Here is a 23,070-nt window from a genome sequence, read left to right on the forward strand (position 1 = left end):
GTGGGGGGGTTGATAGAGCATTATATTCAAGTTTAAGCATTGGCATTGTTGAAAATTTTCTTAAAAATTTTGGTTTATAATTTTATCTAATTGTGCCCAAATTTTTTATTTAATCTGTTTTTAATTTGAGTCAATTATTTTCTTTGATAAATAAGACCTGATTTTTTTTTCTTATTAGTATAAATAAAGACTTGATTGGCTTCTCATGTCTTAATTTGTTCACAGGAAGTTGGGTTTCTTCAGCGTGTCTTATCTCGAACTCTTCATGAAATAGATGTTCAAGCAATTTTCAAGTGAGTCTTAAGACCAACATGCAGTGTTTACAGGCTGAGATTTGATGAACATTGCCCCTTTTTGGCATTGTGCCAATTTTATTCTATCTGCATGGAAAGATATGTTACTATGGCCAGAAAAACTTATTTGAGCTAGAAAACTCATTTGAAAAAAGCTTACAAATCAGGAGGCAATTTCCTCGAGAATGGAAGAAAGAAACAAGAAATCTGTGAGGGTAACCCTGATCCTTAGCCTAGAGGTAGATATATCATCATCATCCATGCAAGATCCCACTTATTGGGGGTTGGAAAAATTAATCTTTTTGTCGTCATTCAACTCTATCTAGAGCTATATCTGTCTTTAAGGCTCAGAGATAGACAATGTCGGGCTAAAAATCTGAGCAGGTTAGCCCCGAGAACCTCTCAATGGTATTTTTGCTACTTGATTCCATGGCAGTGAATGTCATAGGCTTGCTTGGATACTAAAGATCTCCTGAAAAGTATGTTGTTCAGCGTGGTGGGGCATTCTTTTTATGTCTCTAAATTATATTAAATTGATCCCCTCTGCCTAACATAGTCAGAAAAATCGTATTTTGCTAAGTCGACTCCCTAATCTGAGATACTTTACTTTGTTGTGAGCATATCTTAATAGATCAGCTGGCCCAACAATGCTTACTCTAAATTTTCAGAGATAAACATGCCATCAACATATGCTGGATTTGGAGTGATCGTGGGTTTATCATCAGAACCACAAATGTGTGTTCAGGACAATGGATCATCCCATCAGCATATGGAATGGTCTGTCCTAATACACCAGAGAAGATGCAATTAGTAAGGTGAGGAATGGGAATTCCAGTGTTTGATTAGGTGTAAGGGGCAGCCATTGATGGGAGAAAATAGATGAACAAAGAAACAGGTGAAGATTGTTTGGTTAGGAGTATTCCTAGAGATGCTTTGATACCATAAAAGCAAATAGAACTTAAGTTTTCCTCATAGATTCTTCATGATTGGATCACTCATTTATAGAATAGTTGTACATAGTTTCTGTTCACAGGAACAAAACATACTTTTCATGAGTTGGCTGATTACATAGGCAATGGTTTAGTTTTGTTAACATGGGCAGAGTTGGTTCACATTTCATAGGGTGGGTTACATATGGGACATGGGTTTGTTACACAGGACATGAGATGAGTGGGTTTCTATGGGTTGGTTACATAGGACATGGGATAGGTTGGTTACAGTGCAACTGTAGGTTGGTGAATAGTTTGTTCACAAACCTAGCTCGCGTATCTAATGGCTATCAATTGAATACGGGGAGTCTCTAGGCATACTCTGTCATTCACATGCTTCAAACTATGTCCCTTCCAATGGGGCTCAAGTAGATACTCCCAAATCAAAGATTCTGCTGTTCCTGTCCATGCGCAAAATGTCTTTGGTAATATTGTGAGGCATTCAAGCCTTGTACACTTAAGCCTAAAATTTGGGATCAGCTAAATGAATCTTGTTCCTCCATTCAAGTATTTCCAAAGCCATTTCAGTCAACTTTTCCATAGTTTATTACCTACAAGGGGTTACTCCTGCATTTTCATGAAAGCATTTCGAATTTTATCCTTCTTAATATTTCCACTCTTCTATCATAGAATCCTAAAAGATGGTGTGAGACACACTTTCATTTGGGCCATTTATCCCTGGAGACTCTGCTGCCTAAAAACCTCTGTGATTACCTTCAGTAGAACATAAAAGGCCCACTAATTACTTCTATATATCAGCTGCTCCTGCTATATAATAACTAGCACTTGTGCTACTTGCAGGCAAGTGGTTCAGATATTCCATTCACAAATTTCAGAAGCATTTTTGAAATTAGAGATTAACACTCCCCAAGCAAGGAACAGGTACTTTTCTGACAGCATATATTTTTGCAGAGAACAAGTTTAAGGGTTTAGTTTGGCAAATATTTTTTGCTCTTTTTAATACATAAGTGGATTATTTTCTACTAACATTCCAATATTGCATGTACCAGATTGTATAGGGACATTCAACACATTCTTGGATGTATTCGGTCATTGCCTTCTGATAATTTGAGAAGTGATGGTATTCCGAACTCGGGGCAACTTGATGAATTCTTGTCGCAAAGATTTGAAACTGAAGCTGGTCAATAAATTTCAATGTAAAGTAGCAAACCCACCACATTTGTATCAACACCAACCAAATTTGAAGGGATCATTATCTGAACATCCAAGGAATCAATTCTGCCACCTGCACACTTACATTGTACAATTGAATTAAGGTAATGACGTCAGGACTGATTTTTTATTTTTTTGTAAAATAGTTGTGGACTGATATTGTATGGCAGCTTAGCATGTTTTTAAAATTCTCTTTTTCATGGCTGTCATTTATGGTCCCTAATGTATTACTTGGCATTTAATGGCTTGTGCTTCATAGTAAAACATCATCACCATCATCATTGAAGCCTTAACTAAGGATTTGGGGTGGGCTAAATGAATCTTGTCTTCCATTCAATTCTTCCCAGAACCACTTTTGTTATTGAAAGTATGTTTGTATCCACTTTCACTATCTCAATTCACTTTCTTTTGGGCTGTCCACTTTCTCTTTTAGAACTGCAACTTATATATTCCTTCTAATTGTGGCTATAAGCAGTCTTCGTTGAATGTGCCCAAACCATCTCTATCGGCTTTCTCTTGGTCTTTCCTTTATTCCATCTCAACATCTTTATCATCTCTGCTAGGCTTAATTTATTAACATAATGCTTCTTGATTGCCTAACATTCTGCTTCATACAACATAGTTGGTCTTGTTCCGTCTTACAAAACTCTTCTTTTTAATTTGATGGGTATGTGTCGGTCACATACCACTCTCTCTGTAAGTGCACTTTTTTTTATGGGCAATATCTTATAATAATAATAATAATAATAATAATAATAATAATAATAATAATAGAATAGTTTGAGAAGAATAATAGTTAAGTCTTTTTGTGAGAGTTTGGTAGGAATTTATGTCAATTAAAAGAGTCCAATTACAAAAAAACCCTTACAAGTAAGAAATAAATAAAAGACTATCACTACTAAGTAATTATGACTAAAATAGCAACTAACTAGATTATTCTAATACTCCCCCTCAAGGTAGGGCGAATATATCAACTAAACCCAACTTGACAAGGTGAAAATTAGTGATAGACGGACCAACAGACTTCGCAAGCATATCGACAAGCTGATCTGAAGACGGAACGGAGATTGTTTGAAGGTCACTAGATCGAACTTTCTCCCTGAGAAAGTGAATATCAACCTTAATATGCTTAGTTCTTTCATGAAGATTGGAGTCAAAAGCAAGCATAATAGCAGACTTGCTATCACACATAGAAAAGTCTAAGACTAAGATGTGACTTCAAGTAGCGAAGAATGCGATTAACTGTATCAATATAAGAATTACGCGGAGTATGCATAAACTAATTGACCACAGTGATTGCAAATGGCAAGTCCGGTCTAGTGTTAGTCAGATAAATCAGACAACCTACAAATTTCTGATAAGAAGAGGGATCTGATAAAAGATAGCCAGAATCAGCTTGAAGACGATTCTAATCCATAGGAGAGGAAACTAGATGACAACCAAGCATCCTAGTGTCTTGAAGAAGATCTAATGTGTATTTACACTGAGATAGTGATATACACGGCGAGAGCGGGCCACTTCTATCCTTAAGAAGTACTTGAGTAGATCCAAGTCCTTAACTTCAAAAACATGACCCAATAACATCTTAACCCTATCAATCCACTGTGTATCATCTCTAGTCACAATGATGTCATCCACATAGACTAAAACAATGGTACAATGACCATCCACTCTTTAATGAACAAAACAAATATGATCTAAGTGACATCTAGAAAACTCCGTAGAAAGAATAACCTTAGAAAATAGTTGAAACTAGGCTCGTGTGGACTGCTTTAGGCCATACAGAGATTTAAGAAAGCAGCATACTTTCCTAAAATACTCCCCCTGAAGACGAAACTCTGGAAGAGGGTCCATATAAATAACCTCAGTCAAATCACCATTCAGAAAGACGTTTTTCACATCAAGTTGTTGAAGTGGCTAGGAGTTACATGCAGTTTGGGAGATAAGAAGTCGAACAGTGGAGAGTTTGGCGACAGGAGCAAATGTGACATCAAAATCTTTTTCCGGGGTCTATGTAAACCCTTTAGCAGCATATTATCCCCCCCATTATCAGACCTAATGGATTTAACAGTGATATTGTACCGAGTCTGAATCATTTTAAGAAAATTAACAAAAATTGGGAACTCCTCAGAACGTGAACGCATCAGATAAATCCAAGTGCAACGAGAATAATCATCTTTAAATGTAACATAATATCGATGACCATTAAAGGCAGTAGTAGGGGACGACCCGCACACATCAGAATGAACTAAATAAAAAATTGCATTAAATCGATGCATACGAGGAATATAAGTACATATGTGTTTAAAAAGTTCACACACAGAGCACTAAAATTTATGTCCGTTACACGTAGTTTTTAAAGTAGGAAATAAAGAACATAAGTGTTGAAAATTGACATGTCCTAGGCGAGAATGCTATAAATCTAGGGTCTGTGATGAAATATGTGGCTACCAGATGATGGAAGCACAGAAGCCGGAGCAGTAGGCTGAGATCCAAAAAAGTACAATCCATCCCTTTCATACTTCTTGCCAAAAATCCTCCTCGAAGTTAGGTCCTGAAAAATACATTGAGTAGGAAAAAAGGTAACTGAGCAATTATGAGATTTAGTAATATTACTGACAGACAAAAGATTAAGAGATAGGTGGGGGACATGAAGCATAGAATATAAAGAAATCCCAGAGGATAAAGGGATGATACCCTTGTTGTGGATAGGTGTAAGAGATCCGTCAACAAGGCGAGCCTCTCTACGGGTGGTGGAAAAAACAGAAGAAGTAAAGTGGTTAGACTTACCAGTCATGTGATCAAAGGCATCAGAATCAATAACCCATGTCAGAGGAGTAGAGTCAGACCGAGTGACATTGAATGCAGAGGATGTACCTGGAGGCGTAATACCTGAGGCCGCAGTCGAAGAGGTTTGAGTGAGCTTGAATTTGATCCCAGACAATATTGGCAATTTGAGTATGTAGCTATTGCAAGTCAATCGTGCCAAGTGAAGGAAGATCATTGAAAGGAATAGATGAGGACTCTATTGTAGTAGCACGAGGAGCAGTTTGTCTCAAAGATAAAGTGGAGGAAGATCGTGGTATTAGATGAGGATAGAGTTGAAAGTAGCGAGTCTTCTCATGACCAATCTTCCCACAATGACTGCAAGTAAGGCCACTCCCTTTACCACAACCACGACCACGACCAAGATTCCCTGATCTAGAGGTACGAGAGTCGGAGAAACTTGAGTTGGCATCTAAGGCTATCTGATCTGTAGCTGGAGTAGAAAGAATGCTAGGAGCCTGAGTTTGAGGAGGAGATATACGACAATGACGCTCATCACTGTCAATGGTCGCAAATATCTCAAATAAAGAAGGTAAATGGGTGGTGTTGAGGATCTGTGTCCGAAGTGCCTCAAACTTTGAATGTAGACCCATAAGAAACTGGTAGGCCTGATGTCAAGCAATCCTTTTAACCACATAACCGAGTGCCTCTGAAGACAACTCAACCATAGACTCATAATGAGAAAGTTCCTCCCAACGTGGCTGAAGGAATCCGAAGTAATCGGCTACATTTTGAGTCCTTTGGGTAACCTGGGTTATGTCTCGATAAAACTCATAAATCCTCGAGTCATTCCTGGCATGTGCGTATGTCTAAGTAAGTGCTGACTATAAAGATGGAACTGTCTCATGATACATGAACATGGTATAGATGCGCTGCTCCATGGAGTTAAATAACCACCTAAGGATAGTGCAGTTGTCGATCTTCCATGATTCAAATTTAGGATCAGTAAGTGTTGGTTTGTTAACAATCCCAGAGAGCCATCCAGATTTCCCTCTACTACTTAGATAGAGTCGCATAGATCGGGACTATAACTGAAAGTTTCAGCCATCAAGAAGGACAATGGTGATAAGTTGGATTGAAAAATTTACCCCCAGAGTCTGGATTTATCGTCATTACTTGCCAGAAAGGAAGTAACTTTGGTTTGAGGGGAGATCTCCCGTAGTATTGGCCCAAAGTGAAATAAACCATAGGTACAAAGGGCAGTAGAACTATCGCAGGGCTTTTACATAGTCCACACAGTAGTTTTGCTGTTGTCGCAGGTTCCAACTAGCAATCCTGCTACTATCGCAGGTCTCCACAGCAGCTCAAAACAGCCAAACAGCAAACCTGTTGCTATTGCAAGTCTCCACAGCAGCCCCAAACAGCCAAACAGCAAACCACAGGTCCCAAACAGCAATCCTGCTGCTATCATAGGTCTCCACAGCAGCCCAAAACAGTCAAACAGCAAACCTGCTGCTGTTGCAGGTCTTCACAGCAGCCCAAAACAACCAAACAGCAAACCTGCTACTATCGCAGGTCTCCACAATAGCCTAAACAGCAGTTCTGCTATTGTCGCAACACCCAAAGGGTCCAACATATCTGCTGCTACACCCAGACAGCAGTCTTGTTGCTGTCGGCAACCCACACAGCAGTTACAAGCTGCCCAAAGAGTCCTGCTGCTATCGCAGGTCTCCACTAGAAGACTAGAACCTAAATCGCAAACCCTCAAACAGTCCAGAAATTGTTCCTATTGCTGCCGTATATCTTAAACAGTCAAAAACACTGTTATCGTAGTGAATTTTTGCAGAAACCATAACATAGGGTAGAATCACAGCGCACTACTACAGCATGTGATAGAAAAAAGAAAAGGTAAAAGACCCCCTTAGGGGAGAAGTTCGAATGAGGCTGACTCTAGGTTATAGTTTAGTGAATATAGAGAAGGAGAGGAACCAAGGAGGAGAGAGGGGAGGGGGGGGGGGGGGGTGAAATTTCTTGACTTTGATATAAAAAAGAATTTGAAAAGAATAATAGTCAAGTCTCTTTGTGAGAGTTTGGTAGGAATTTATATTAATTAAAAGAGTCAAATTACAGAAAAATCCTTACAAGTAAGAAATAAATAAAAGACTATCACTACTAAGTAATTATGACTAAAATAGCAACTAAATAGAGTATTCCAATATAATGATGATGATGTCCATAAATGCTAATACTAAATTTACTTTCCACATATTTGGTATTGGTTCTACTTTCCACAGCTGGATAAATTCTTAGGTAGTCTATGCTTACATTGTATCATTTAGATGACACTACACTTATTCTTTATTCTGTGATATTCGCCATACTCGTGTTTTGACCCTTTGTTATACTTTTAAGTACTTTGCACAATTATTCAACAAAATTCCATGTACAATTCTGATTGTTGAAAACTCTTGCAGGTTTTTATTTCACTCTGGTTGTAAGATGGAGACAGGACTGAAACCCTCGTATAATATCCGAACTTCGACTGGAGTTTTGCGTTGGTAGAATGTTATGTTAGCACACTACTGCATACATAATTCTCTATGAACTATGCTACTATACTCATGATCTCCTTGGGTTGCATAATTGAAATTTTAGGTTTATAGATCAAATAGATTGTGTAAAAGTTCTTGTGAACAGTAGCTGTTTTGATTTTTAATTTATGTTTTTCTTTTGTTGGTGAGGGAGAATAATTGTATCAGTGAGTGAATTTTGTTATGAAAGTTTGCTTTTTTTCTGGAAACTAGAATATGAATCAATTGCCATTATTCACCTCATTGTAGCAGATGCATCCAATTCTGCAATTATGTTTTAGAAGGGATTGCATTAGAGCATTTTTCTTTGTCAAATTTCATTTGACTTGATACATTATAGTGAATTGATTCTTGGTTCTTATAAAAAAAAACCAGGAGTGTTGTTTTTCTTCTTCGATTAGTTTGTTAATGATGTTTACTGGTAATCCCCCCAAAAAATAAATAAAAATAAGTCCATGAGACGATGGTAAGGGTCACCCAATTATTATGGTTGGAGTAGAAAACAAAATTATCCTTGTTGTGTTGAAATTGTCATTCCATTAATTCTAAGCTGTGTTAATTTGAGCTTTGAGAGTGAGAAAATTTTAAGCTTTGTTCATTTTTTGAGATAATAAAGTGAAAAAATGTTATATTTAACACGTGCCTCGTCTCGAAAAAATTGCATTGATATGGGTTGGATGATAATTTGGTAAAAAAAAACATTCAAAAGACACTTTTTATGATTTAAAAAACATTTTATATATTAAAATCAATGTCAAATATAACATCGATTTTAGCATATGTTATTTGTTGGAGCACATTTAGTGGAGTCTATTTCAAAGTTTGGAATTGCCATCCTAGTTTGAGACACCATTAATCCAATTCCACAAATCTCGCAGATAGTAAATTTTTATGTTTATGTAAACTACCTTCATGTGAAGGAATAAAATCTCATCTTAAAGCAAAAGTTCTCAATTGAAACATTTCAAAATATTTAAAGTTTCAATCTTATATAAGATTGTTAGGGTTTTATGCAAAAATCATATAAGAACTAGAAATGATCTATTAAAAAGAAGAAGGAGAAGAAGAAGAAGAAAAAGAAAAAGAAAAGGGAAAATTGAGTCATACCAATAGGATAAACAACAAATGGTGAGCTCATTAAAAAAGGGAACTGTATAGGTTATATAAGTAAATTACGGAGAAGGTAAGCAAATAATGGAATGTAATCAATCTCTAAAGTCAAGTGTTCTTCCATAAATATTCTTTAAAAATAAATTTATTAATCTTTTAATGCAAAAAAATAAGGATCTCAACGATTGGATATGAAAAATTAATTGGTGGGAAAATACAATTTTCATGTTCATTTTCCAGTCCAAAGTAATTTTCAACTCTAGGCTAAAAATGTTTTATCATCCTACCCTTTCTAATCCGCGAAAATGATTTTCCCACTTTCTAAGTCCTATGAATTTCTCTCAAGGTTCTTGTTCTCTTGAAAACAAAAATCAAATGATAGAATTCGTTTTCCATGACTCTCTTTTCCTTGGAATCATTAATTTCTATTAATCTAGGTGCAATCAACTCGGGAGAGAATACCAACTCTCTTTTTGATTTTTTTTAGGGTTAATCAAATGGTAAAATTAATTTAATCCATGTTTTCTTAGAAACAAATTCCTTGATCAATACAAACTTGACTGAATATTTTTGTCGTTTAAAAAATTATTTACAATAAGGTCATTGTACAAATGATAAAGATATCGTTACTTTCTTGTAAAAAACTATTCATGATTGTAAAGATTGGTAATGTCCAACTAAAGTCTTTGACGTCACATAAATATCATATTTATCGAATATAATTCACTAAAAAGATGCTCGAACGGTAAAATAAATGATAAACACATGAGACTAAAAATCTAATGCTAAAGAGTATGTAGTTCCAAGAATCCACTTCAAGATATAATATTGATCATGATCACCAATCAAGAATCAAGATCATTAGGCTTTGATGATGATGATGAGATTCAGAGATTATTTTGAAAATAGGAATTTATTAAATGGACTATTTTGATAATCCACAAATGTCAAGGACTACATTGAAAGAAAAATTAGCGCCAGAGACTATTAAATAATTTCCCCTAAAAAAATAAAGTACACGTTCCATTCTTATCTAACCACATGGGTTCTCTTTGTCCCATTTTTAAATATTTAAATATATATATATATAATAATAATAAAAATATTAATAAGTAAAATATCACAAGGTCTATAAATACTCATACCTCACTTTACTTTCTCTCTCCTTCGCAGCGAGGCAACGTGGAGAGAGAGACAGAGAGAAAGAGAGACGAAAGAAAAACGCTCACTCTCCTCTCTCTCTCCGCTCCATTGAGGAGATTCTCTTTAGAATTAGGGTTTGAATTCGAGTTCTATTTTGATTTCTTCTCTCCGAAAGGTCGCTCTCTGGTCCAATTTTCAGATCTTTCAAGGTTAAGATCTAGATTCAAGTTGGAATTTTTTTGGCTTTGTTTTCCTTGTTTCATGCTTGAAGATAGAGGTTCTCAGCGCGGAAGGGAGAAGAGAGATCTGGATCTGATTTGTTATTAAAAATTTGGATTTTTTCTAAGAAATCTGGACTTAAACCTAAGAACAGGGACAGATCTGTTTGATTTCTGGTAATATTTGAGGTAATTAAGCTTTTATCTTAATCTAATATTTTTCGTCAGTTTTTTGGAGTCTTTTAGCTCAATTGGATGATCTACTGTTTGAAAGAACCAAAAGATCATGATTTCTATAATCAGCTTAAGCACATGCAGAAAACATGGTGTGGTTGAAGCTATCTGCTCGTTTTTTTTGTGGAAACTATAATGTGAAATTTTGACTTGTTTTGGACGAGTTTCCAAGTTATAAATTTCTTTATTTGAATTAATTTAATGATTTTTATCTTTTATTTTTGCCTCTTTAACTTGCTATTTGAATCTTTGTGTTGAACAGTAAACTACATTATTTTTATGCGACTTGCATGTTTTTCTTGCTTATGTGAAGAACTGATTTTAGCTGCCTCCCCAAGTTCGGTTTTTTATTTTTTTATTTGGAGAAGATGGGTGTTTCCTTTACTAATATATATTTATTGTGACTTGATCTTTTTTACATGCTAACTCATTGCCTATCTTGCAGGAACGTTTTCTCCTTTCTTGTATTAAATTGTTTTAGGAACGACTCAGAGGTTTAATGGAGAAAATGGAAGGTTTTTATTTTATTTATTTATTTTTTTGTGGTGTTTTTAATGTCTTGAATCCTCTAAAACTTGCGGTATGAATCTCAATATTCTTGCTTCAACGTGTTGGTTTGATAGCTTTTAAATTCTGTTTTTTCTAAACCATGTTTAGTGGGCTCAAGAATGCATGAGAAGAATTTCCCTGAAGAAATCAGGGAGTTGAGGAAACTGTGGACAGCTGCCATGGTGGAGAAGTGTCTGAGCAAGAATGAAGTGGTCATGTGTCCCAAACCAAGGAGACGACATATTAGGTTCGTCTATCAATTTTGTGTTTCACTAATAAAAACCCCTGTTCTATAATCAATTCGATCTCCCAATCCAATTGGGGGTAAATGCCTATGAAACAACCGCTTGAAGTTAGAAAGGGCCGGCTGGATTTATTCGTGTGTATTCCTTATCTCTAAATCCTATTTCTTAATTCTAATTGATTAATTCGGAAACTGACAGAAATATGATTTGATTGGTCTATGTATGTAAATTATATAGGTAAATTTGTTCCTGTTCATTGGAAGGGTGACATACATGTGTTCTGTTTAATATATTTCTTTATCTCTTCATGAATTATACAATTTTTTCAATTCCCATTGACTAGGTGTATTGTGTTGATTCTTTTGATTTATGTATCTGGAAAGGCCCGGTGATTCCTTATTAATACTGTTTTGGACACAACTGTTGCATTCCAAAATAACTGATATTCTCATGACCATTTTTTCTATATGAAAAAATGACTAACCCATAAAAATTTCAAGATTCAGATGCTTTTAAACTGATGTGGTGGTTGAATAGATATTGATGTGAAAATTGTCAATTAACGTTATTTTGTTGGTCACAGAAATAGAATTGGTCCTGTGCATTGATGAGTTAGATTTTGGTTTCTAATGCTTAGTGGCATTCTCTTCAAGAAAATTACTAATAGAAGTTAAAAGTTTTGCTTCTTCTAATGGTCATTGATTCTTGGGGCCTTAGGTGGAGTAGGGTGAGGAGGATTTTGTATTCAATAACAACAATAAACAACTTGAAGAATGATTTGTATTTGGGTGGGAGGAAATAATTCTATTGATTTTGGTTGTAACTTGTACGTGTTTGGTTTTGGCCTTAGTGAGGCTCTCTCACTTACCATCCCTCTATTCAAGTTCATTTAAAAAAAAAAAAAATTCATAAATCTCTACTTCTATTTATAAAATAAAAAAATTAAAAGAAGAAAGAAAATGTCTACGTGCAATTGTGTTTTCAGTGATTCTTACGTGTCTTTGTTGGTCGGTCAACTTATTATTATCCAAAGAACATCACTCCCGAAAAGGAAGACATATTCCCTGTTTGCTTTCAATCCCGTTAGTTCTTGTTTGATTCATTAATGAGATCCTCCATTCACTAAATTAGGAGATAAGACCTAAGATTATCAATTAATAAAGTGTTTTTCTCCTTTAAGAAAAGAGCTAGGACACAACCTCCACCTTTAATCATTCTATTTAATGTGTGAAATTGCCTTTGTTATTTCCTTGAAGAATGAATGTCTCTGTTTGGGCAACAATTGGTCTGAAATGCAACACCATATGGCGTAGATCTAGATTGATGGAAGAAATGCCAAACATGTCCCTAATTTCTTTCTCTCGAGAAACATTATATACCGAATTCAAAAAAGGTCTATAGGTTAGGGAGTGTATTCCTAATATACAATGAAACTTCACTTACACCTTAGTCACCAAGTTGGGGTTTGGAAATAAAAAAAAATGGGAAAAATCGAGTTCTAGGGTTAGCGCTGTTTATTAAATTACAATAATAAATCACCAAATCCATATTGTATATCATCCACTCATTCATAGACAGTAACCACAGGTCAACCACACATCAAGGATTATGTAATCAAAATATAAAAAGATTGCAATCATGAACCAAGTTAGGACTCATCAACCAATCAAAATAATCAAATTCTATGTCACCTTCATTTGCATCCTTATTCTATGATGCTTCATTTGTTACATGGTCACCAAAATCTTCACCAAGGTCATATATTCTTACTATTGCATCATCTTGGACTGGTAATCTTCTTTTTTTATTTTCCTGGTTTTTTATCGTGATGTTCGTAAAAATCACGGCTTTTTGAAAAAGTCGCGATTAACTATTTAGCAAAGACATGCAATTCCTACTATATCTTGACGATTCTTCAGCTTTCTAGTAGCGTATTTATGTACCACTTTTTCCATTGTAAGTTATCAACATACTTTTTTATTGGGCACATCCTTCCATGGTTTGTTATGTAAAAAGGGTGGCAAAGATTATTTTCAATCAGAATAATGACACTTTCTCCCTGTCAACTCTATAGCTATGAGAGAATGAGATTGAAGTATAGGCCATGCATATATTAAAATTTTCACATAATATACCAAAATATTTCTCTCTATAGAGATCGAAACGAGACATTAATATAATATTTTTATTACCCAAAATAAAATAGAATTATTACATTTTCTCTAAAATAGTACATAAGAAACGCATTTAATAATCATTAATGATGTCTGGAAAATGGTTAATAGTTGTAAGTAAGACATATAATGAGGAATATCTGTCACAAATTTCAATAAGTATGGATACAATCCGATTTTCAAGAAATAATAATTCAAATTTTGAACGATTCAAGTTTTAGGTCCCTTGTCTGGATGTTTTAAGTTTTCTTTTGGATGCTACTGTGCATTTCTTCTTTAACAAACAATTATATTGTTCTCCATTTTTGTTTTATTTGGTACTATTACTTTATTAGTATAACTTTAATACTGTAATGTCCAGGCAATGTGGAGAGCTCACTGATCTGAAAGTTGGAGCGGAGCTCTCTGATATCTTCATAAGCAAGGTACCTCTTTGCAAGTTTTATTGATTTTCATCGTAAAATGCTTGTATTCTTTGACTAATCATTGGGAAAATTATCTAGAAGGGGTTGATTTCCAATTATTTACTACAAAGATAATAATTAAAAGAAAAAAAAATTACAAAAACCGATTTAAAGTGTTGGACTGTCCAGCGTTTTTTTGAAATCGCTGGACTGTCCAGCAATTTCATGCTTTCATATCTTTTCAAAGGCTAAAAATGCCCATGCATGTCTGAACGACTGAACCGCTGTAGCCGGTGTAGTAGGATAGAAATTAGAATAAGGATAGTGCCATCCAAAAAGATTATTATTATTATTATTATTTGGATCTAAGTTTTTCCTAAAAAGCTAGAGGGCTATGGTGTTGGATTTTGCCAATTTGGTAATCCATTTGAGCTCAACGATCCTTGCTAAGATTTGGAATCTTATCAAGTTAGTAAGGAAAGTTTTTCTCTTAATCAAATGTTGGACTGTCCATTGATTTCAAAAACGTCGGACAGTCCAACATGTCATATCATTTTTTGTACTTTTTCTTTTTTAAATTATTGTTTTTATTTTATTTTATAATTAATTAAAATATCAACCTTTTTTTTCCGTTTTTTAATATACCAAGGAAAATGTGACACATGAGGATTAAAATTTGCTTTCGCTCTCTTGGCTACTCTTCTTTCTGTTGTCATTTTGTAGGCATCCCCACCGTTGTATTCAGTTTCTCCTCCAATCCGTGCTAGCAACCCGCTTATTCAAGATGCTCGATTCTGCGAGCAGAGGGTTCAGCAATCAAATTTTGGTGTCCAGATCGAAGGTTTAGACAGTGTTGATCGGGCCCGAAGGGTTCGAAGCATCCCGACAATGGCTTGAGACATTGTTGCAAGCTACTAGAGGGAGTGAGAGCAAGTTCTATAGTGTCAAACTGCAGGTTTGATCAGCATGTACATAGTTTCTTTTTAAGTTAAGAAGTTTCATCTATGTGGACATTTAGTTGGTTTGGTTTTAGAGTTCCGTCATGTACATCATATAGTGTGTCTGGACCTATATTATGGTAGGGTCTTTATGTTATATAACTTTAAGTGTCAGATAGACAGTATTGATGAATAAAATTACTGGTTTGGGGGTTTCAAATAGATGCTTTGCTTTTGTGAAATTGGCTTCTTATGTTTGATTTGCTCATATCCTATCTTCAGTAATTCTAGTTATAGAAGTCAGGATCCATTGTGATACTGCATATGTCGTCTATTTTTGGGATTTTTTCCATTATTGATCTTCTTGTTGAGGGATTTGAGAGTTGATTGTGTTCGGTTTTTCGAGAAAGTTTTCCCATACGATGGGACCTTTAGAAAGAAAGAAACTCGAGTATGTTAAGGGAAGGAGCAATTGATCTATAAGAGATTGTCATCATCATTTTTGGTTTTTTATGTTTGTTGTGAAATATTTGGAGATTTTGAAGATACCTTCTTGGTAAGCTAATTTTATGTACTTCTCAAAGATGAAAAAAACCCTCAGTAGCTAGCGACAACCCGATAGCTCTAGAACGAACTTCGGTTCATCGTTCCCTACTTCGATTTCAATGTTATATCCAAATTCCCGGAATTTACATACTTTGCTTGAAACCTAAAACAGTACCCTTTTCACACAAAGATTAGAATTAGACATTACAAGAAAATTAATACATTATTAGTATTGAAAGAGAGAGGTAATTAATAATTAATCCAACAAATTAAGAACAAATACGTTTTCATCTCCTGTACGCCTTCTGCTGCCGCTCCCTTTGCCTCAAATTGATATTAGTATGAGCGTATCCATGGTTTGTGTTTCCAAACTTCAGAGGTACAATTTGCTTAATATATGATTTGCCAGGGAAGTGCCTCTTATCTTTTGGAATCGCTTGTAACTCGGGCAACCAGTAAGCAACATACTCCCCTTCGGGATCATAATTTTGTGCCTGAAAAAAAGGATAGTAAAGAGTTAAGACATAGCAGTGATTCAAAATGTTCCAAACAAAATCCAGAAAAAAGATGACAATAGAATCTCAATAGAGATGCTTTGAACTAATTTTTTTATTTTTTCATAATGAAGCTTGAGCTTGTTATAGTGGTAGGTTGGGAGTGGAATGGTAAAACAAGATTTGTGCAACTGATCCTACAATTGGGATAAAGTATTGAAAACTATAGACTCCATTATGATTCAAATAAGAAAAGTTTTGAGTAATTTAAAGTTAACTTCCATGAAAATTCAATCCTAATAGTTAAAAGGAGCAGTTTTCGACAAGTTCAGCTCATGCTATATAGACATTTTTAAGTTCCTTTAATCTAATCTTAAAATAAATAATTAGTTAAAAATAATATAGGTTTCACTTACTTGCTTGGGGATACTGAAGTAACGATCTTCTCTGGGGTCATTCCCAACGCCTATTAAGAAAGGACAAATCATATTTTAGCGCTTATGATTCGGATTTCAGAATCATCATCATCATTAAAGCCTTATACCAAAGATTTTGGGGTTGGCAGAATGAACCCAATAAAATTCGTAATTTGGAATGAAATTAAAAGAAAAAAAAAAAACCCCACAAAGATCTTCTACTTTTAATTGCAAAATTGAATGAGAAAAAAAAAACAAGTAATTAATATGAGGGAAGTACTAAGCAACTTCAAAATGTTACAAACCCAATTTAGTATAAATGATTTGGATTAGATTTTCAGTAGTTACCAAAATTGTGTTTGATCATGAGAATTCTTTAGTGATTTGAATTGGTTAGAATAATTGGCTTTCCTATCTTATCTCCAAGAAGCTGGCTATAAATTAGTGTCTTACAGATATAGGGATATAAGAGAACAAATTGTGAGAAGTTCATTAGGGGTTTTGCCCCCATTGATGAGGCAACATGTAAAGTGGATTGGCCCCCCTCAAAATGGCTATATCAGTAAAATATATTAGTTTTTCTATTTTTATTTTCATGTTTTGTAATACAAAAGCTGTAAAATTTTTACAGTCATAACTAATAGTGTTGATCAAGTGTACGAATCCAAAAATTCAATATATGATCTCAATCATCAAGAAAAAAAAAAACGATTTTCTATCTATAATTCCAGAGTTTTCTTTTCAACAGAAATTCAGAGTGAATGAATAACCTGCACCGTAGGTCCAATTCCCGTAATTTGAACATGGGTCATAATCCAACAGGCATGTCTCGAACCATTCAGCTCCCATGCGCCAGTCGATGCCCATATCTCGAACGAGGAATGAACAAACAATCTATAGCAATTGCAGATGATTACTTTTCCTTGATGGAGAACTTTTCAGTAATTTTGAGACTCTGGAGCAAACTATGACAATTCGAGAAATGATACTTTGGCTTCCAATATGCATGAATTTTTCAGAAAATAAAAATTAAAGTGACAAAAGATATTGATTTCTTTTCAAAAATTGAGAGGTTTGAAAAATGACACCTACGTTGAAATAGTTAAAATTGTAACACCTTTGGGTTGGAATTACTCGGACATGATTAATTTGGGCCCAAATTTGTACAAGTTTCTTGATTGATTTGCAGAGTAAGATATAAGAATATTCCTCAATCGACACAAATTTACCTGGCGTCCCCGGTTTGACATGAAACCAGTTGTGGACAATTCTTTCATATTAGCATCGATGAGAGGGTACCTAAAATTTAACAAAATCGGATTTTTATTTTTTGGATCAAAGATAGTCTTAATATGTCATTATTAAATTAAAAAGAGAAAGAAAGATATGTAATGATTTATCTACCCTGTACGGCCATCTCGCCAAGATTCAAATAAAACAGGATCTTGGCTCCAATTAGACTCCACTTTTCTTGGGCCACCTGAAAAATGTTTCATCATAAAGGAAAAAAAAATTGAAAATTGCATTTAAGTTTAAACATAGATCAATGTAATTTCCATCTCGATAACAGAAAGTACGAAAAACCAATATGATCAATAAAGGACATTCTCGAGACATGTTCTGTTATTTGCTATGTTAATTAGTGAAAAGTAACTTTAATGAGATGTTCAACCAACTAAACACTTTCTAAACTATATTAATTTTTAATGATTAATCAGTGAAAAGTAAGAAACTTGGTATCTGTTTGTTACCTATATGGAAGATAGAATTTCCATATTTAATTGACAGAAACTTGAAATAGTCCCTCCATATCAATTCAAACAACACCCTGAAACCATTACAAAAAGAATAAGTGAATCATCCAAAAAAGAAAGAAAGAAAATTTTAACTCAACTACAAAGAACAATATATTCATACCAAGAAACTTGAATAAAAAACAAAAAAAAAAAAAAAAAACATGGAGATAGTAAAACAAATACCAATATGTAGAATCATTTGCTTGCCTCTCCTTCTCATATCTCTTTACCTAAACAAATCAAATGAAACCTTTATCCAGGATTACGATTATCTCTCAATACAAAACACAACTAAGTTATATGCAAGTATGAAAGCGATTTCTATATACCTCCTCGTAAACCAAGCGCGGAGAGAGATTTCCAAAGGCGAGCCATGGAGAAAATTTTGTAGAGTAATCGGGTCCTAACATCCCATTTCTTGTTTCTTTGTAAACTTGTAACAAATCCTACATGCAACTGAAAGTTATTAGAAATTGAATAATCATATAATTACGGTGTATAAGAATTATGATCACAGGGACAAAAGCAGGTTAGGACCATTCGTATAGAGTAGTAACTTTTCAATCCAACATTAATTCTATATATATACATATATCAAGCAATTCATTAATGAAAAGGAGGAGACTGAAAGGCATGCCAAAAAGAAGCTACAATAAAAAAGAGAAAATTAGGACCTACAAAGAGAGTCCCATCTAAAAACCAAAAAAAATCCTCCAAGAAAACACCTCCAAAGGCTGGAAACAACTTCAACCAATAAAAGATAAAACTCAAAATGCTAATGATCAAATGAACCTTCCCTTGAACACTTTCAAATTCATTTCCTTCAAAATACCCCCAACACACCGCAAAAGGGGTAATAGACCAAAGCATCCTCTCTTTGTGCCCCTAATTTGATTTTCCAACAGTGGAAACGAGACAATAAAGAATTGGGAAAACACCAAGTACATGAAATTATGAAAGAAAATGACACTAAATCTCGAAAGCTAGAGGGCAATGAATGAAAAGATGATCAACTGACTCCCCCCTTCTCTAGTAACAAAAGCCCACCGAAATGATTCCCCTGGCCCTAATCTGATCCAAAGTTAGAATTTTGTTCAAAGAATCAGCCCAACTGAAGAAGGAAACTTTGGATTAGAATTTAGGTCCTCAAATTATGTGTCAAAAGCTGAATCTTCTAGTAATTCTAGTGTGTTAATATCTGCTCTTCCTACCTCTGTTCACATTCTTTTTTGTCTTGCTCTAGTTCTTTCAGAACAATAAACAATCTTCTCTGATAATATATATAAAAAAAACTACTAGAATAATCTGTCCTTTATGTACCTTCTTCCAGAAGTACTCGTACACTCTACCCAATGCTGCACTTTCACCCCCAAGAAAGCACATACCTTTGTTGACCTGCATCTCGCAAAGAAACAGATAAAGAGACGAGTTAATAGGTTATCATATTTTATCTCTACCCATTGATACAGTAATGGTCAATCTTCTCAAATTATGAAGATAAATTAAATCAATTTTGTGACCAATCATATGATAATCATCATCAAGCCCTTATCCCATAAAGAAAATAAACTTCACCATTTCATGATGTAGCCCGAGCTGATCAATCAAAGGGATGCATCCCCACCCTCCAATTTCATCCAAACCGCTACTAGGAAGAGGCCCAAGTGATGTTGGAAGTTTGTAGCTACCTCGGATTGCGCACTTGGATTCAACGGACTGTAGTTGGTTTCATCGACACACATAAGTTTCTGCGTTAGGATGTGAGTGTGTGACTTCAGACTTTGCACAATTTTCAGGCAATCTTTACTTTACCTTACGAAAATGTGTATACACATCTGGTACACTTCCCGGGTTAAATGGTAGGTCATCAACATGGTACATAGTACTCCCCCATATAAGTTTTAGCTTTGGATTAATATGGTGTTGGATGGTCTGCCCCTCTTGAAGTAGTGTTACTTGTTGCAGACCTTTCATGACACGTTGCTCTACAATCAGCTCCTCACTGCAAGTTTCTTTATGGGCATACACCTAATACCGTAAGAACCCAATCAGCAAAGCTTGCGTTAAGAGAATGAAAGTTTATATAATTCTAGCTTAAATTAAGATTATAAAATCTATAACTGTATGGGCTCCAAAAGATTTTGCGATTAAAGGGAGAACATCCTCGGGTTTCCCATGTTGTATGAGCAAGTTCGAGCCTCTCTTCATCAGATTCTTTTTCAAGTCAGCTAAGCATTCTATCAGAAATTGTGCTCTCAAGGCTGCCAAGAAAAGTAGAGTGTTTATTAAGTTGTCATTCAAAGAAGTAAATATGAATGAAATATGCTTGTATTCATGTTGGGTTTAAGATTCAAAACCCGTTGGTATTCAGTCGATATTTCAGAGGCTATCAAATTCAACGCCCTCTCTTTATCTAAGTGAGAAAACCTAACAAGATAAGGCAGATTCAACTATAGACCATTGAATCAAGCATAGCTATCTTTCAAAAATTTGATCGGATATCAAGTCCTTAGAGTTCTATATCAATACAACAAGTTGATGAAAACTTCCAGAGTTCTTGTATACAAATCTAAAAAATGCATGAAATTTAACAGCTAATGAAGAAAAAACATTAACTTAAACTTCGAGTGCTGGGTTCTCGTAATCTCCTTGTAAACTGAAATAAGCCATTTTTCTTATCGATTCTACTCCAGTATTTCGCAATCGTAAATGAAACATTGGATAAAGAATCAAACCCCAACCTTGATATATAATTGACTTAGTCTATAATATGCTAGAAATTTTCTTAATTATTTTCTGTTTTAACAAGCTGACCCCAAAGGCCTTGATGATGATGATGACTTTATTTTTAAGAGTTGTGCTGTACCTCAAGCTGGAAGTGCGATATGAGGTTCTAGCCACTTCAGCATTATTCTATTCTAATTTTCAAAAGAATCCTTTTATGTTTCAAGTATTGGTATCTCAAAAGGTTTTATGTGTCTCAAATGTTTAGGAGGAAAATGAAATTCAAAACATCGTAAAAAACATCACTCACTTTTCTCCCCATATTGGATACCAAAAGGATTTCCCCCAAGCTAATATATAGAACATCTCCTTTCTACTTTGTTATTGTAAAGTAGAGGTTTAGTTAGAAATTAAACAGTCACTTGGCTTATACGATTCAAAGTGACTTAATACACTGCAGCATAACTACTACTCCAAATTTCGAGTTTTGGAACACATTTTCAAGTGCATGAAAACTCTCTTCATTCTCTATTTTATTGGGCATAACTATTTATTGTGCATTTTTCTTCTTCTTCTTCTGTTTCTTGCAAAAACAATAAAATACAATAGAAGAAATGGGCTTCATTGTATTGTTTTCGGGGGTGCTGTTAACATGTGCCCTATGGGCACACGTTGAGACGCATTAAACACACGTCCAACATTTATTTTCCGACCTAAAATACCCTCAAAATAATTTTTTCCTACAAAAAATACCCTCAAATATTGATTTCCAAGATGTATTTAATACATCTTAACATGTGTCCTTAGGGCACACATTAACAAAACCCTATTTTTGGGTATCCCGGTTTGTTTTCTCTATTCGTACTTGAAGGAAGCAATTAACATTGACTCGTGCTGGAGTGACATGAAAATTGACATCATTTCAAACATTGCTAGCACGTGGAGGTGCGTACAGAACCATAGATGCTTTTCACTCGTATCTCGATGAAAAGCATCCATGATTCAGCACAAACCTCCATGTCAGCAATGTGTGAAACAATGTCAATTTTAATGTCACTCTCTGGCATTTTCCATTAACATTTAAATATAGGCAATCTTACCGAACCAAATAAATTCTATGTTAATTTATCTTTATTTTTATTTGCATTTTTCTGACTGTTAGACATTGTTTCTCACAGCAATTTTTCTACACGTTCCATAAAAAAAAAAAATACAATTAATCAAAGTTCATATATATATCTAAAATTTTTAACTAATTAACTAATCTAGCTCAAACTTATGGAAATAAAATTAAGTACCTCCAGTTTTGGGGAATCCAAAGTAATGGGTTCTCCCGAAAAGCCGAGGATCGATGCAATAAACAGGCAAAATCGCCTCGGACGAATTCCAAGCGCGGTACAATGCCTCATTATCCAATATTCTCAAATCATTCCGGAACCAAACAATTGCAATCCCAACACCTTTCCTGCCCATGTTCGAAGTCGAGTACCTTTGAAATATTTCGTCTGCAATTCGATCGATTTCATCGGAATCTAGACATGGAACATGAAACTGAGATGGAAAAACTGATTTGGGTTTGGATTCTGAAGCTAAATTCATGATTTGGGAGTGTTTAGAGAGATAAATTTGGGGAGAAAACAAGATATTTGAAGTGGGTTTTGAAGGAAATATGAAATTCTTGAGGTAGATTGAAGAAACAGAGGAGGAAGAGTAGGGTGAGAGCTTAATAGTCATGTTGTTTAGAATTTGTAGGAAAGAGAGGGAATGAAGACTAAGATGTTGTTGGGTGTTGGACACGTAGGCTTGGTAGTTAGTGATGACGTGGAAATTTTTAAGCCAATGGGTTATTCTATACAAATAATGAGTCATGACCACAAGATCTTTGGGAGACAAAGCCTGCCATTTTATGCCACGTCAGAACATTCTCTATGACTGGACAAAACTTGTGTGTCCACGTGGCGTATTGTAGGTTGCTGCAATATACATACAGATTCTGATTACGAAGATCAAACTCAAAGGTGGGTCCTTGCAGAAGAGATTAATCAAATTCGCATAAATCAGATATATCTTGGCCCCTCTATGTATAGAAATACTTTTGAGGACTCTTTGTATGGCATTGGATTATGTACAATAGGTATTGTATAAAATAGAAAACCTTCTAGATTTGGATATTCTCTTGGACTTCTCAAAAAGACTTCAATGAAAATCAAGGAGCTTCGATTGTTCTTATTGAATTTGATGTAGGACATCTACCTTATTAGAATAAT

General features: G+C 34.8%; 3 protein-coding genes across 4 annotated transcripts in view; 2 read left to right on the forward strand and 1 right to left on the reverse strand.

Annotated features, from left to right (window-relative positions):
- LOC147393028 (vacuolar protein sorting-associated protein 54, chloroplastic-like) overlaps positions 1-8,127 on the forward strand; it is a 35,142-nt gene extending 27,015 nt beyond the window's left edge. For both annotated transcript variants that reach the window (XM_086456452.1, XM_086456453.1), the window contains exons 16-19: positions 226-293; positions 2,084-2,164; positions 2,293-2,559; positions 7,696-8,127. In XM_086456452.1, the coding sequence (XP_086312578.1) occupies positions 226-293; positions 2,084-2,164; positions 2,293-2,431 (288 nt within the window). In that variant the 3' untranslated portion in view covers positions 2,432-2,559; positions 7,696-8,127. The remainder of the gene's footprint in view (positions 1-225; positions 294-2,083; positions 2,165-2,292; positions 2,560-7,695) is intronic.
- A 1,943-nt stretch (positions 8,128-10,070) lies between these two features.
- LOC147393029 (uncharacterized) lies at positions 10,071-15,049 on the forward strand. The gene is made up of 5 exons (XM_086455378.1): positions 10,071-10,472; positions 10,963-11,032; positions 11,175-11,313; positions 13,847-13,910; positions 14,613-15,049. Exons 2-5 carry the CDS (start codon positions 11,017-11,019, stop codon positions 14,784-14,786), a joined length of 393 nt encoding a protein of 130 aa, XP_086311504.1. The 5' UTR covers positions 10,071-10,472; positions 10,963-11,016; the 3' UTR covers positions 14,787-15,049.
- A 457-nt stretch (positions 15,050-15,506) lies between these two features.
- LOC147393030 (cryptochrome DASH, chloroplastic/mitochondrial-like) lies at positions 15,507-22,552 on the reverse strand. The gene is made up of 13 exons (XM_086455377.1): positions 22,102-22,552; positions 20,201-20,340; positions 19,892-20,107; positions 19,655-19,795; positions 19,400-19,474; positions 18,409-18,525; positions 18,263-18,309; positions 18,035-18,111; positions 17,688-17,763; positions 17,513-17,582; positions 17,054-17,177; positions 16,284-16,333; positions 15,507-15,867 (listed from the first exon to the last, which is right to left on the reverse strand). The coding sequence occupies exons 1-13, from the start codon at positions 22,535-22,537 to the stop codon at positions 15,661-15,663; spliced, it is 1,776 nt and encodes a 591-aa protein (XP_086311503.1). The 5' UTR covers positions 22,538-22,552; the 3' UTR covers positions 15,507-15,660.
- Between the last annotated feature and the right edge of the window lie 518 nt (positions 22,553-23,070).

This window comes from Akebia trifoliata, chromosome 10, assembly GCF_017979445.1.
Source record: "Akebia trifoliata isolate Shusen 1 chromosome 10, ASM1797944v1, whole genome shotgun sequence".
NCBI lineage: Eukaryota > Viridiplantae > Streptophyta > Magnoliopsida > Ranunculales > Lardizabalaceae > Akebia > Akebia trifoliata.

Bases quoted from the DNA above. Each gene is read 5' to 3' on its own strand.
- LOC147393030 (XM_086455377.1), bottom strand. From the start codon at position 22,537: ATGACTATTAAGCTCTCACCCTACTCTTCCTCCTCTGTTTCTTCAATC. The intron at 20,108-20,200 runs GTTATAGATTTT...TTACGGTATTAG, and splicing joins AATCTTTTGGAGCCCATACA to GTGTATGCCCATAAAGAAAC. The intron at 18,526-19,399 runs GTACATAAAGGA...AGTTGCATGTAG, and splicing joins ACGAGTACTTCTGGAAGAAG to GATTTGTTACAAGTTTACAA.
- LOC147393029 (XM_086455378.1), top strand. The intron at 11,314-13,846 runs GTTCGTCTATCA...TGTAATGTCCAG, and splicing joins CCAAGGAGACGACATATTAG to GCAATGTGGAGAGCTCACTG. The intron at 13,911-14,612 runs GTACCTCTTTGC...GTCATTTTGTAG, and splicing joins CTGATATCTTCATAAGCAAG to GCATCCCCACCGTTGTATTC.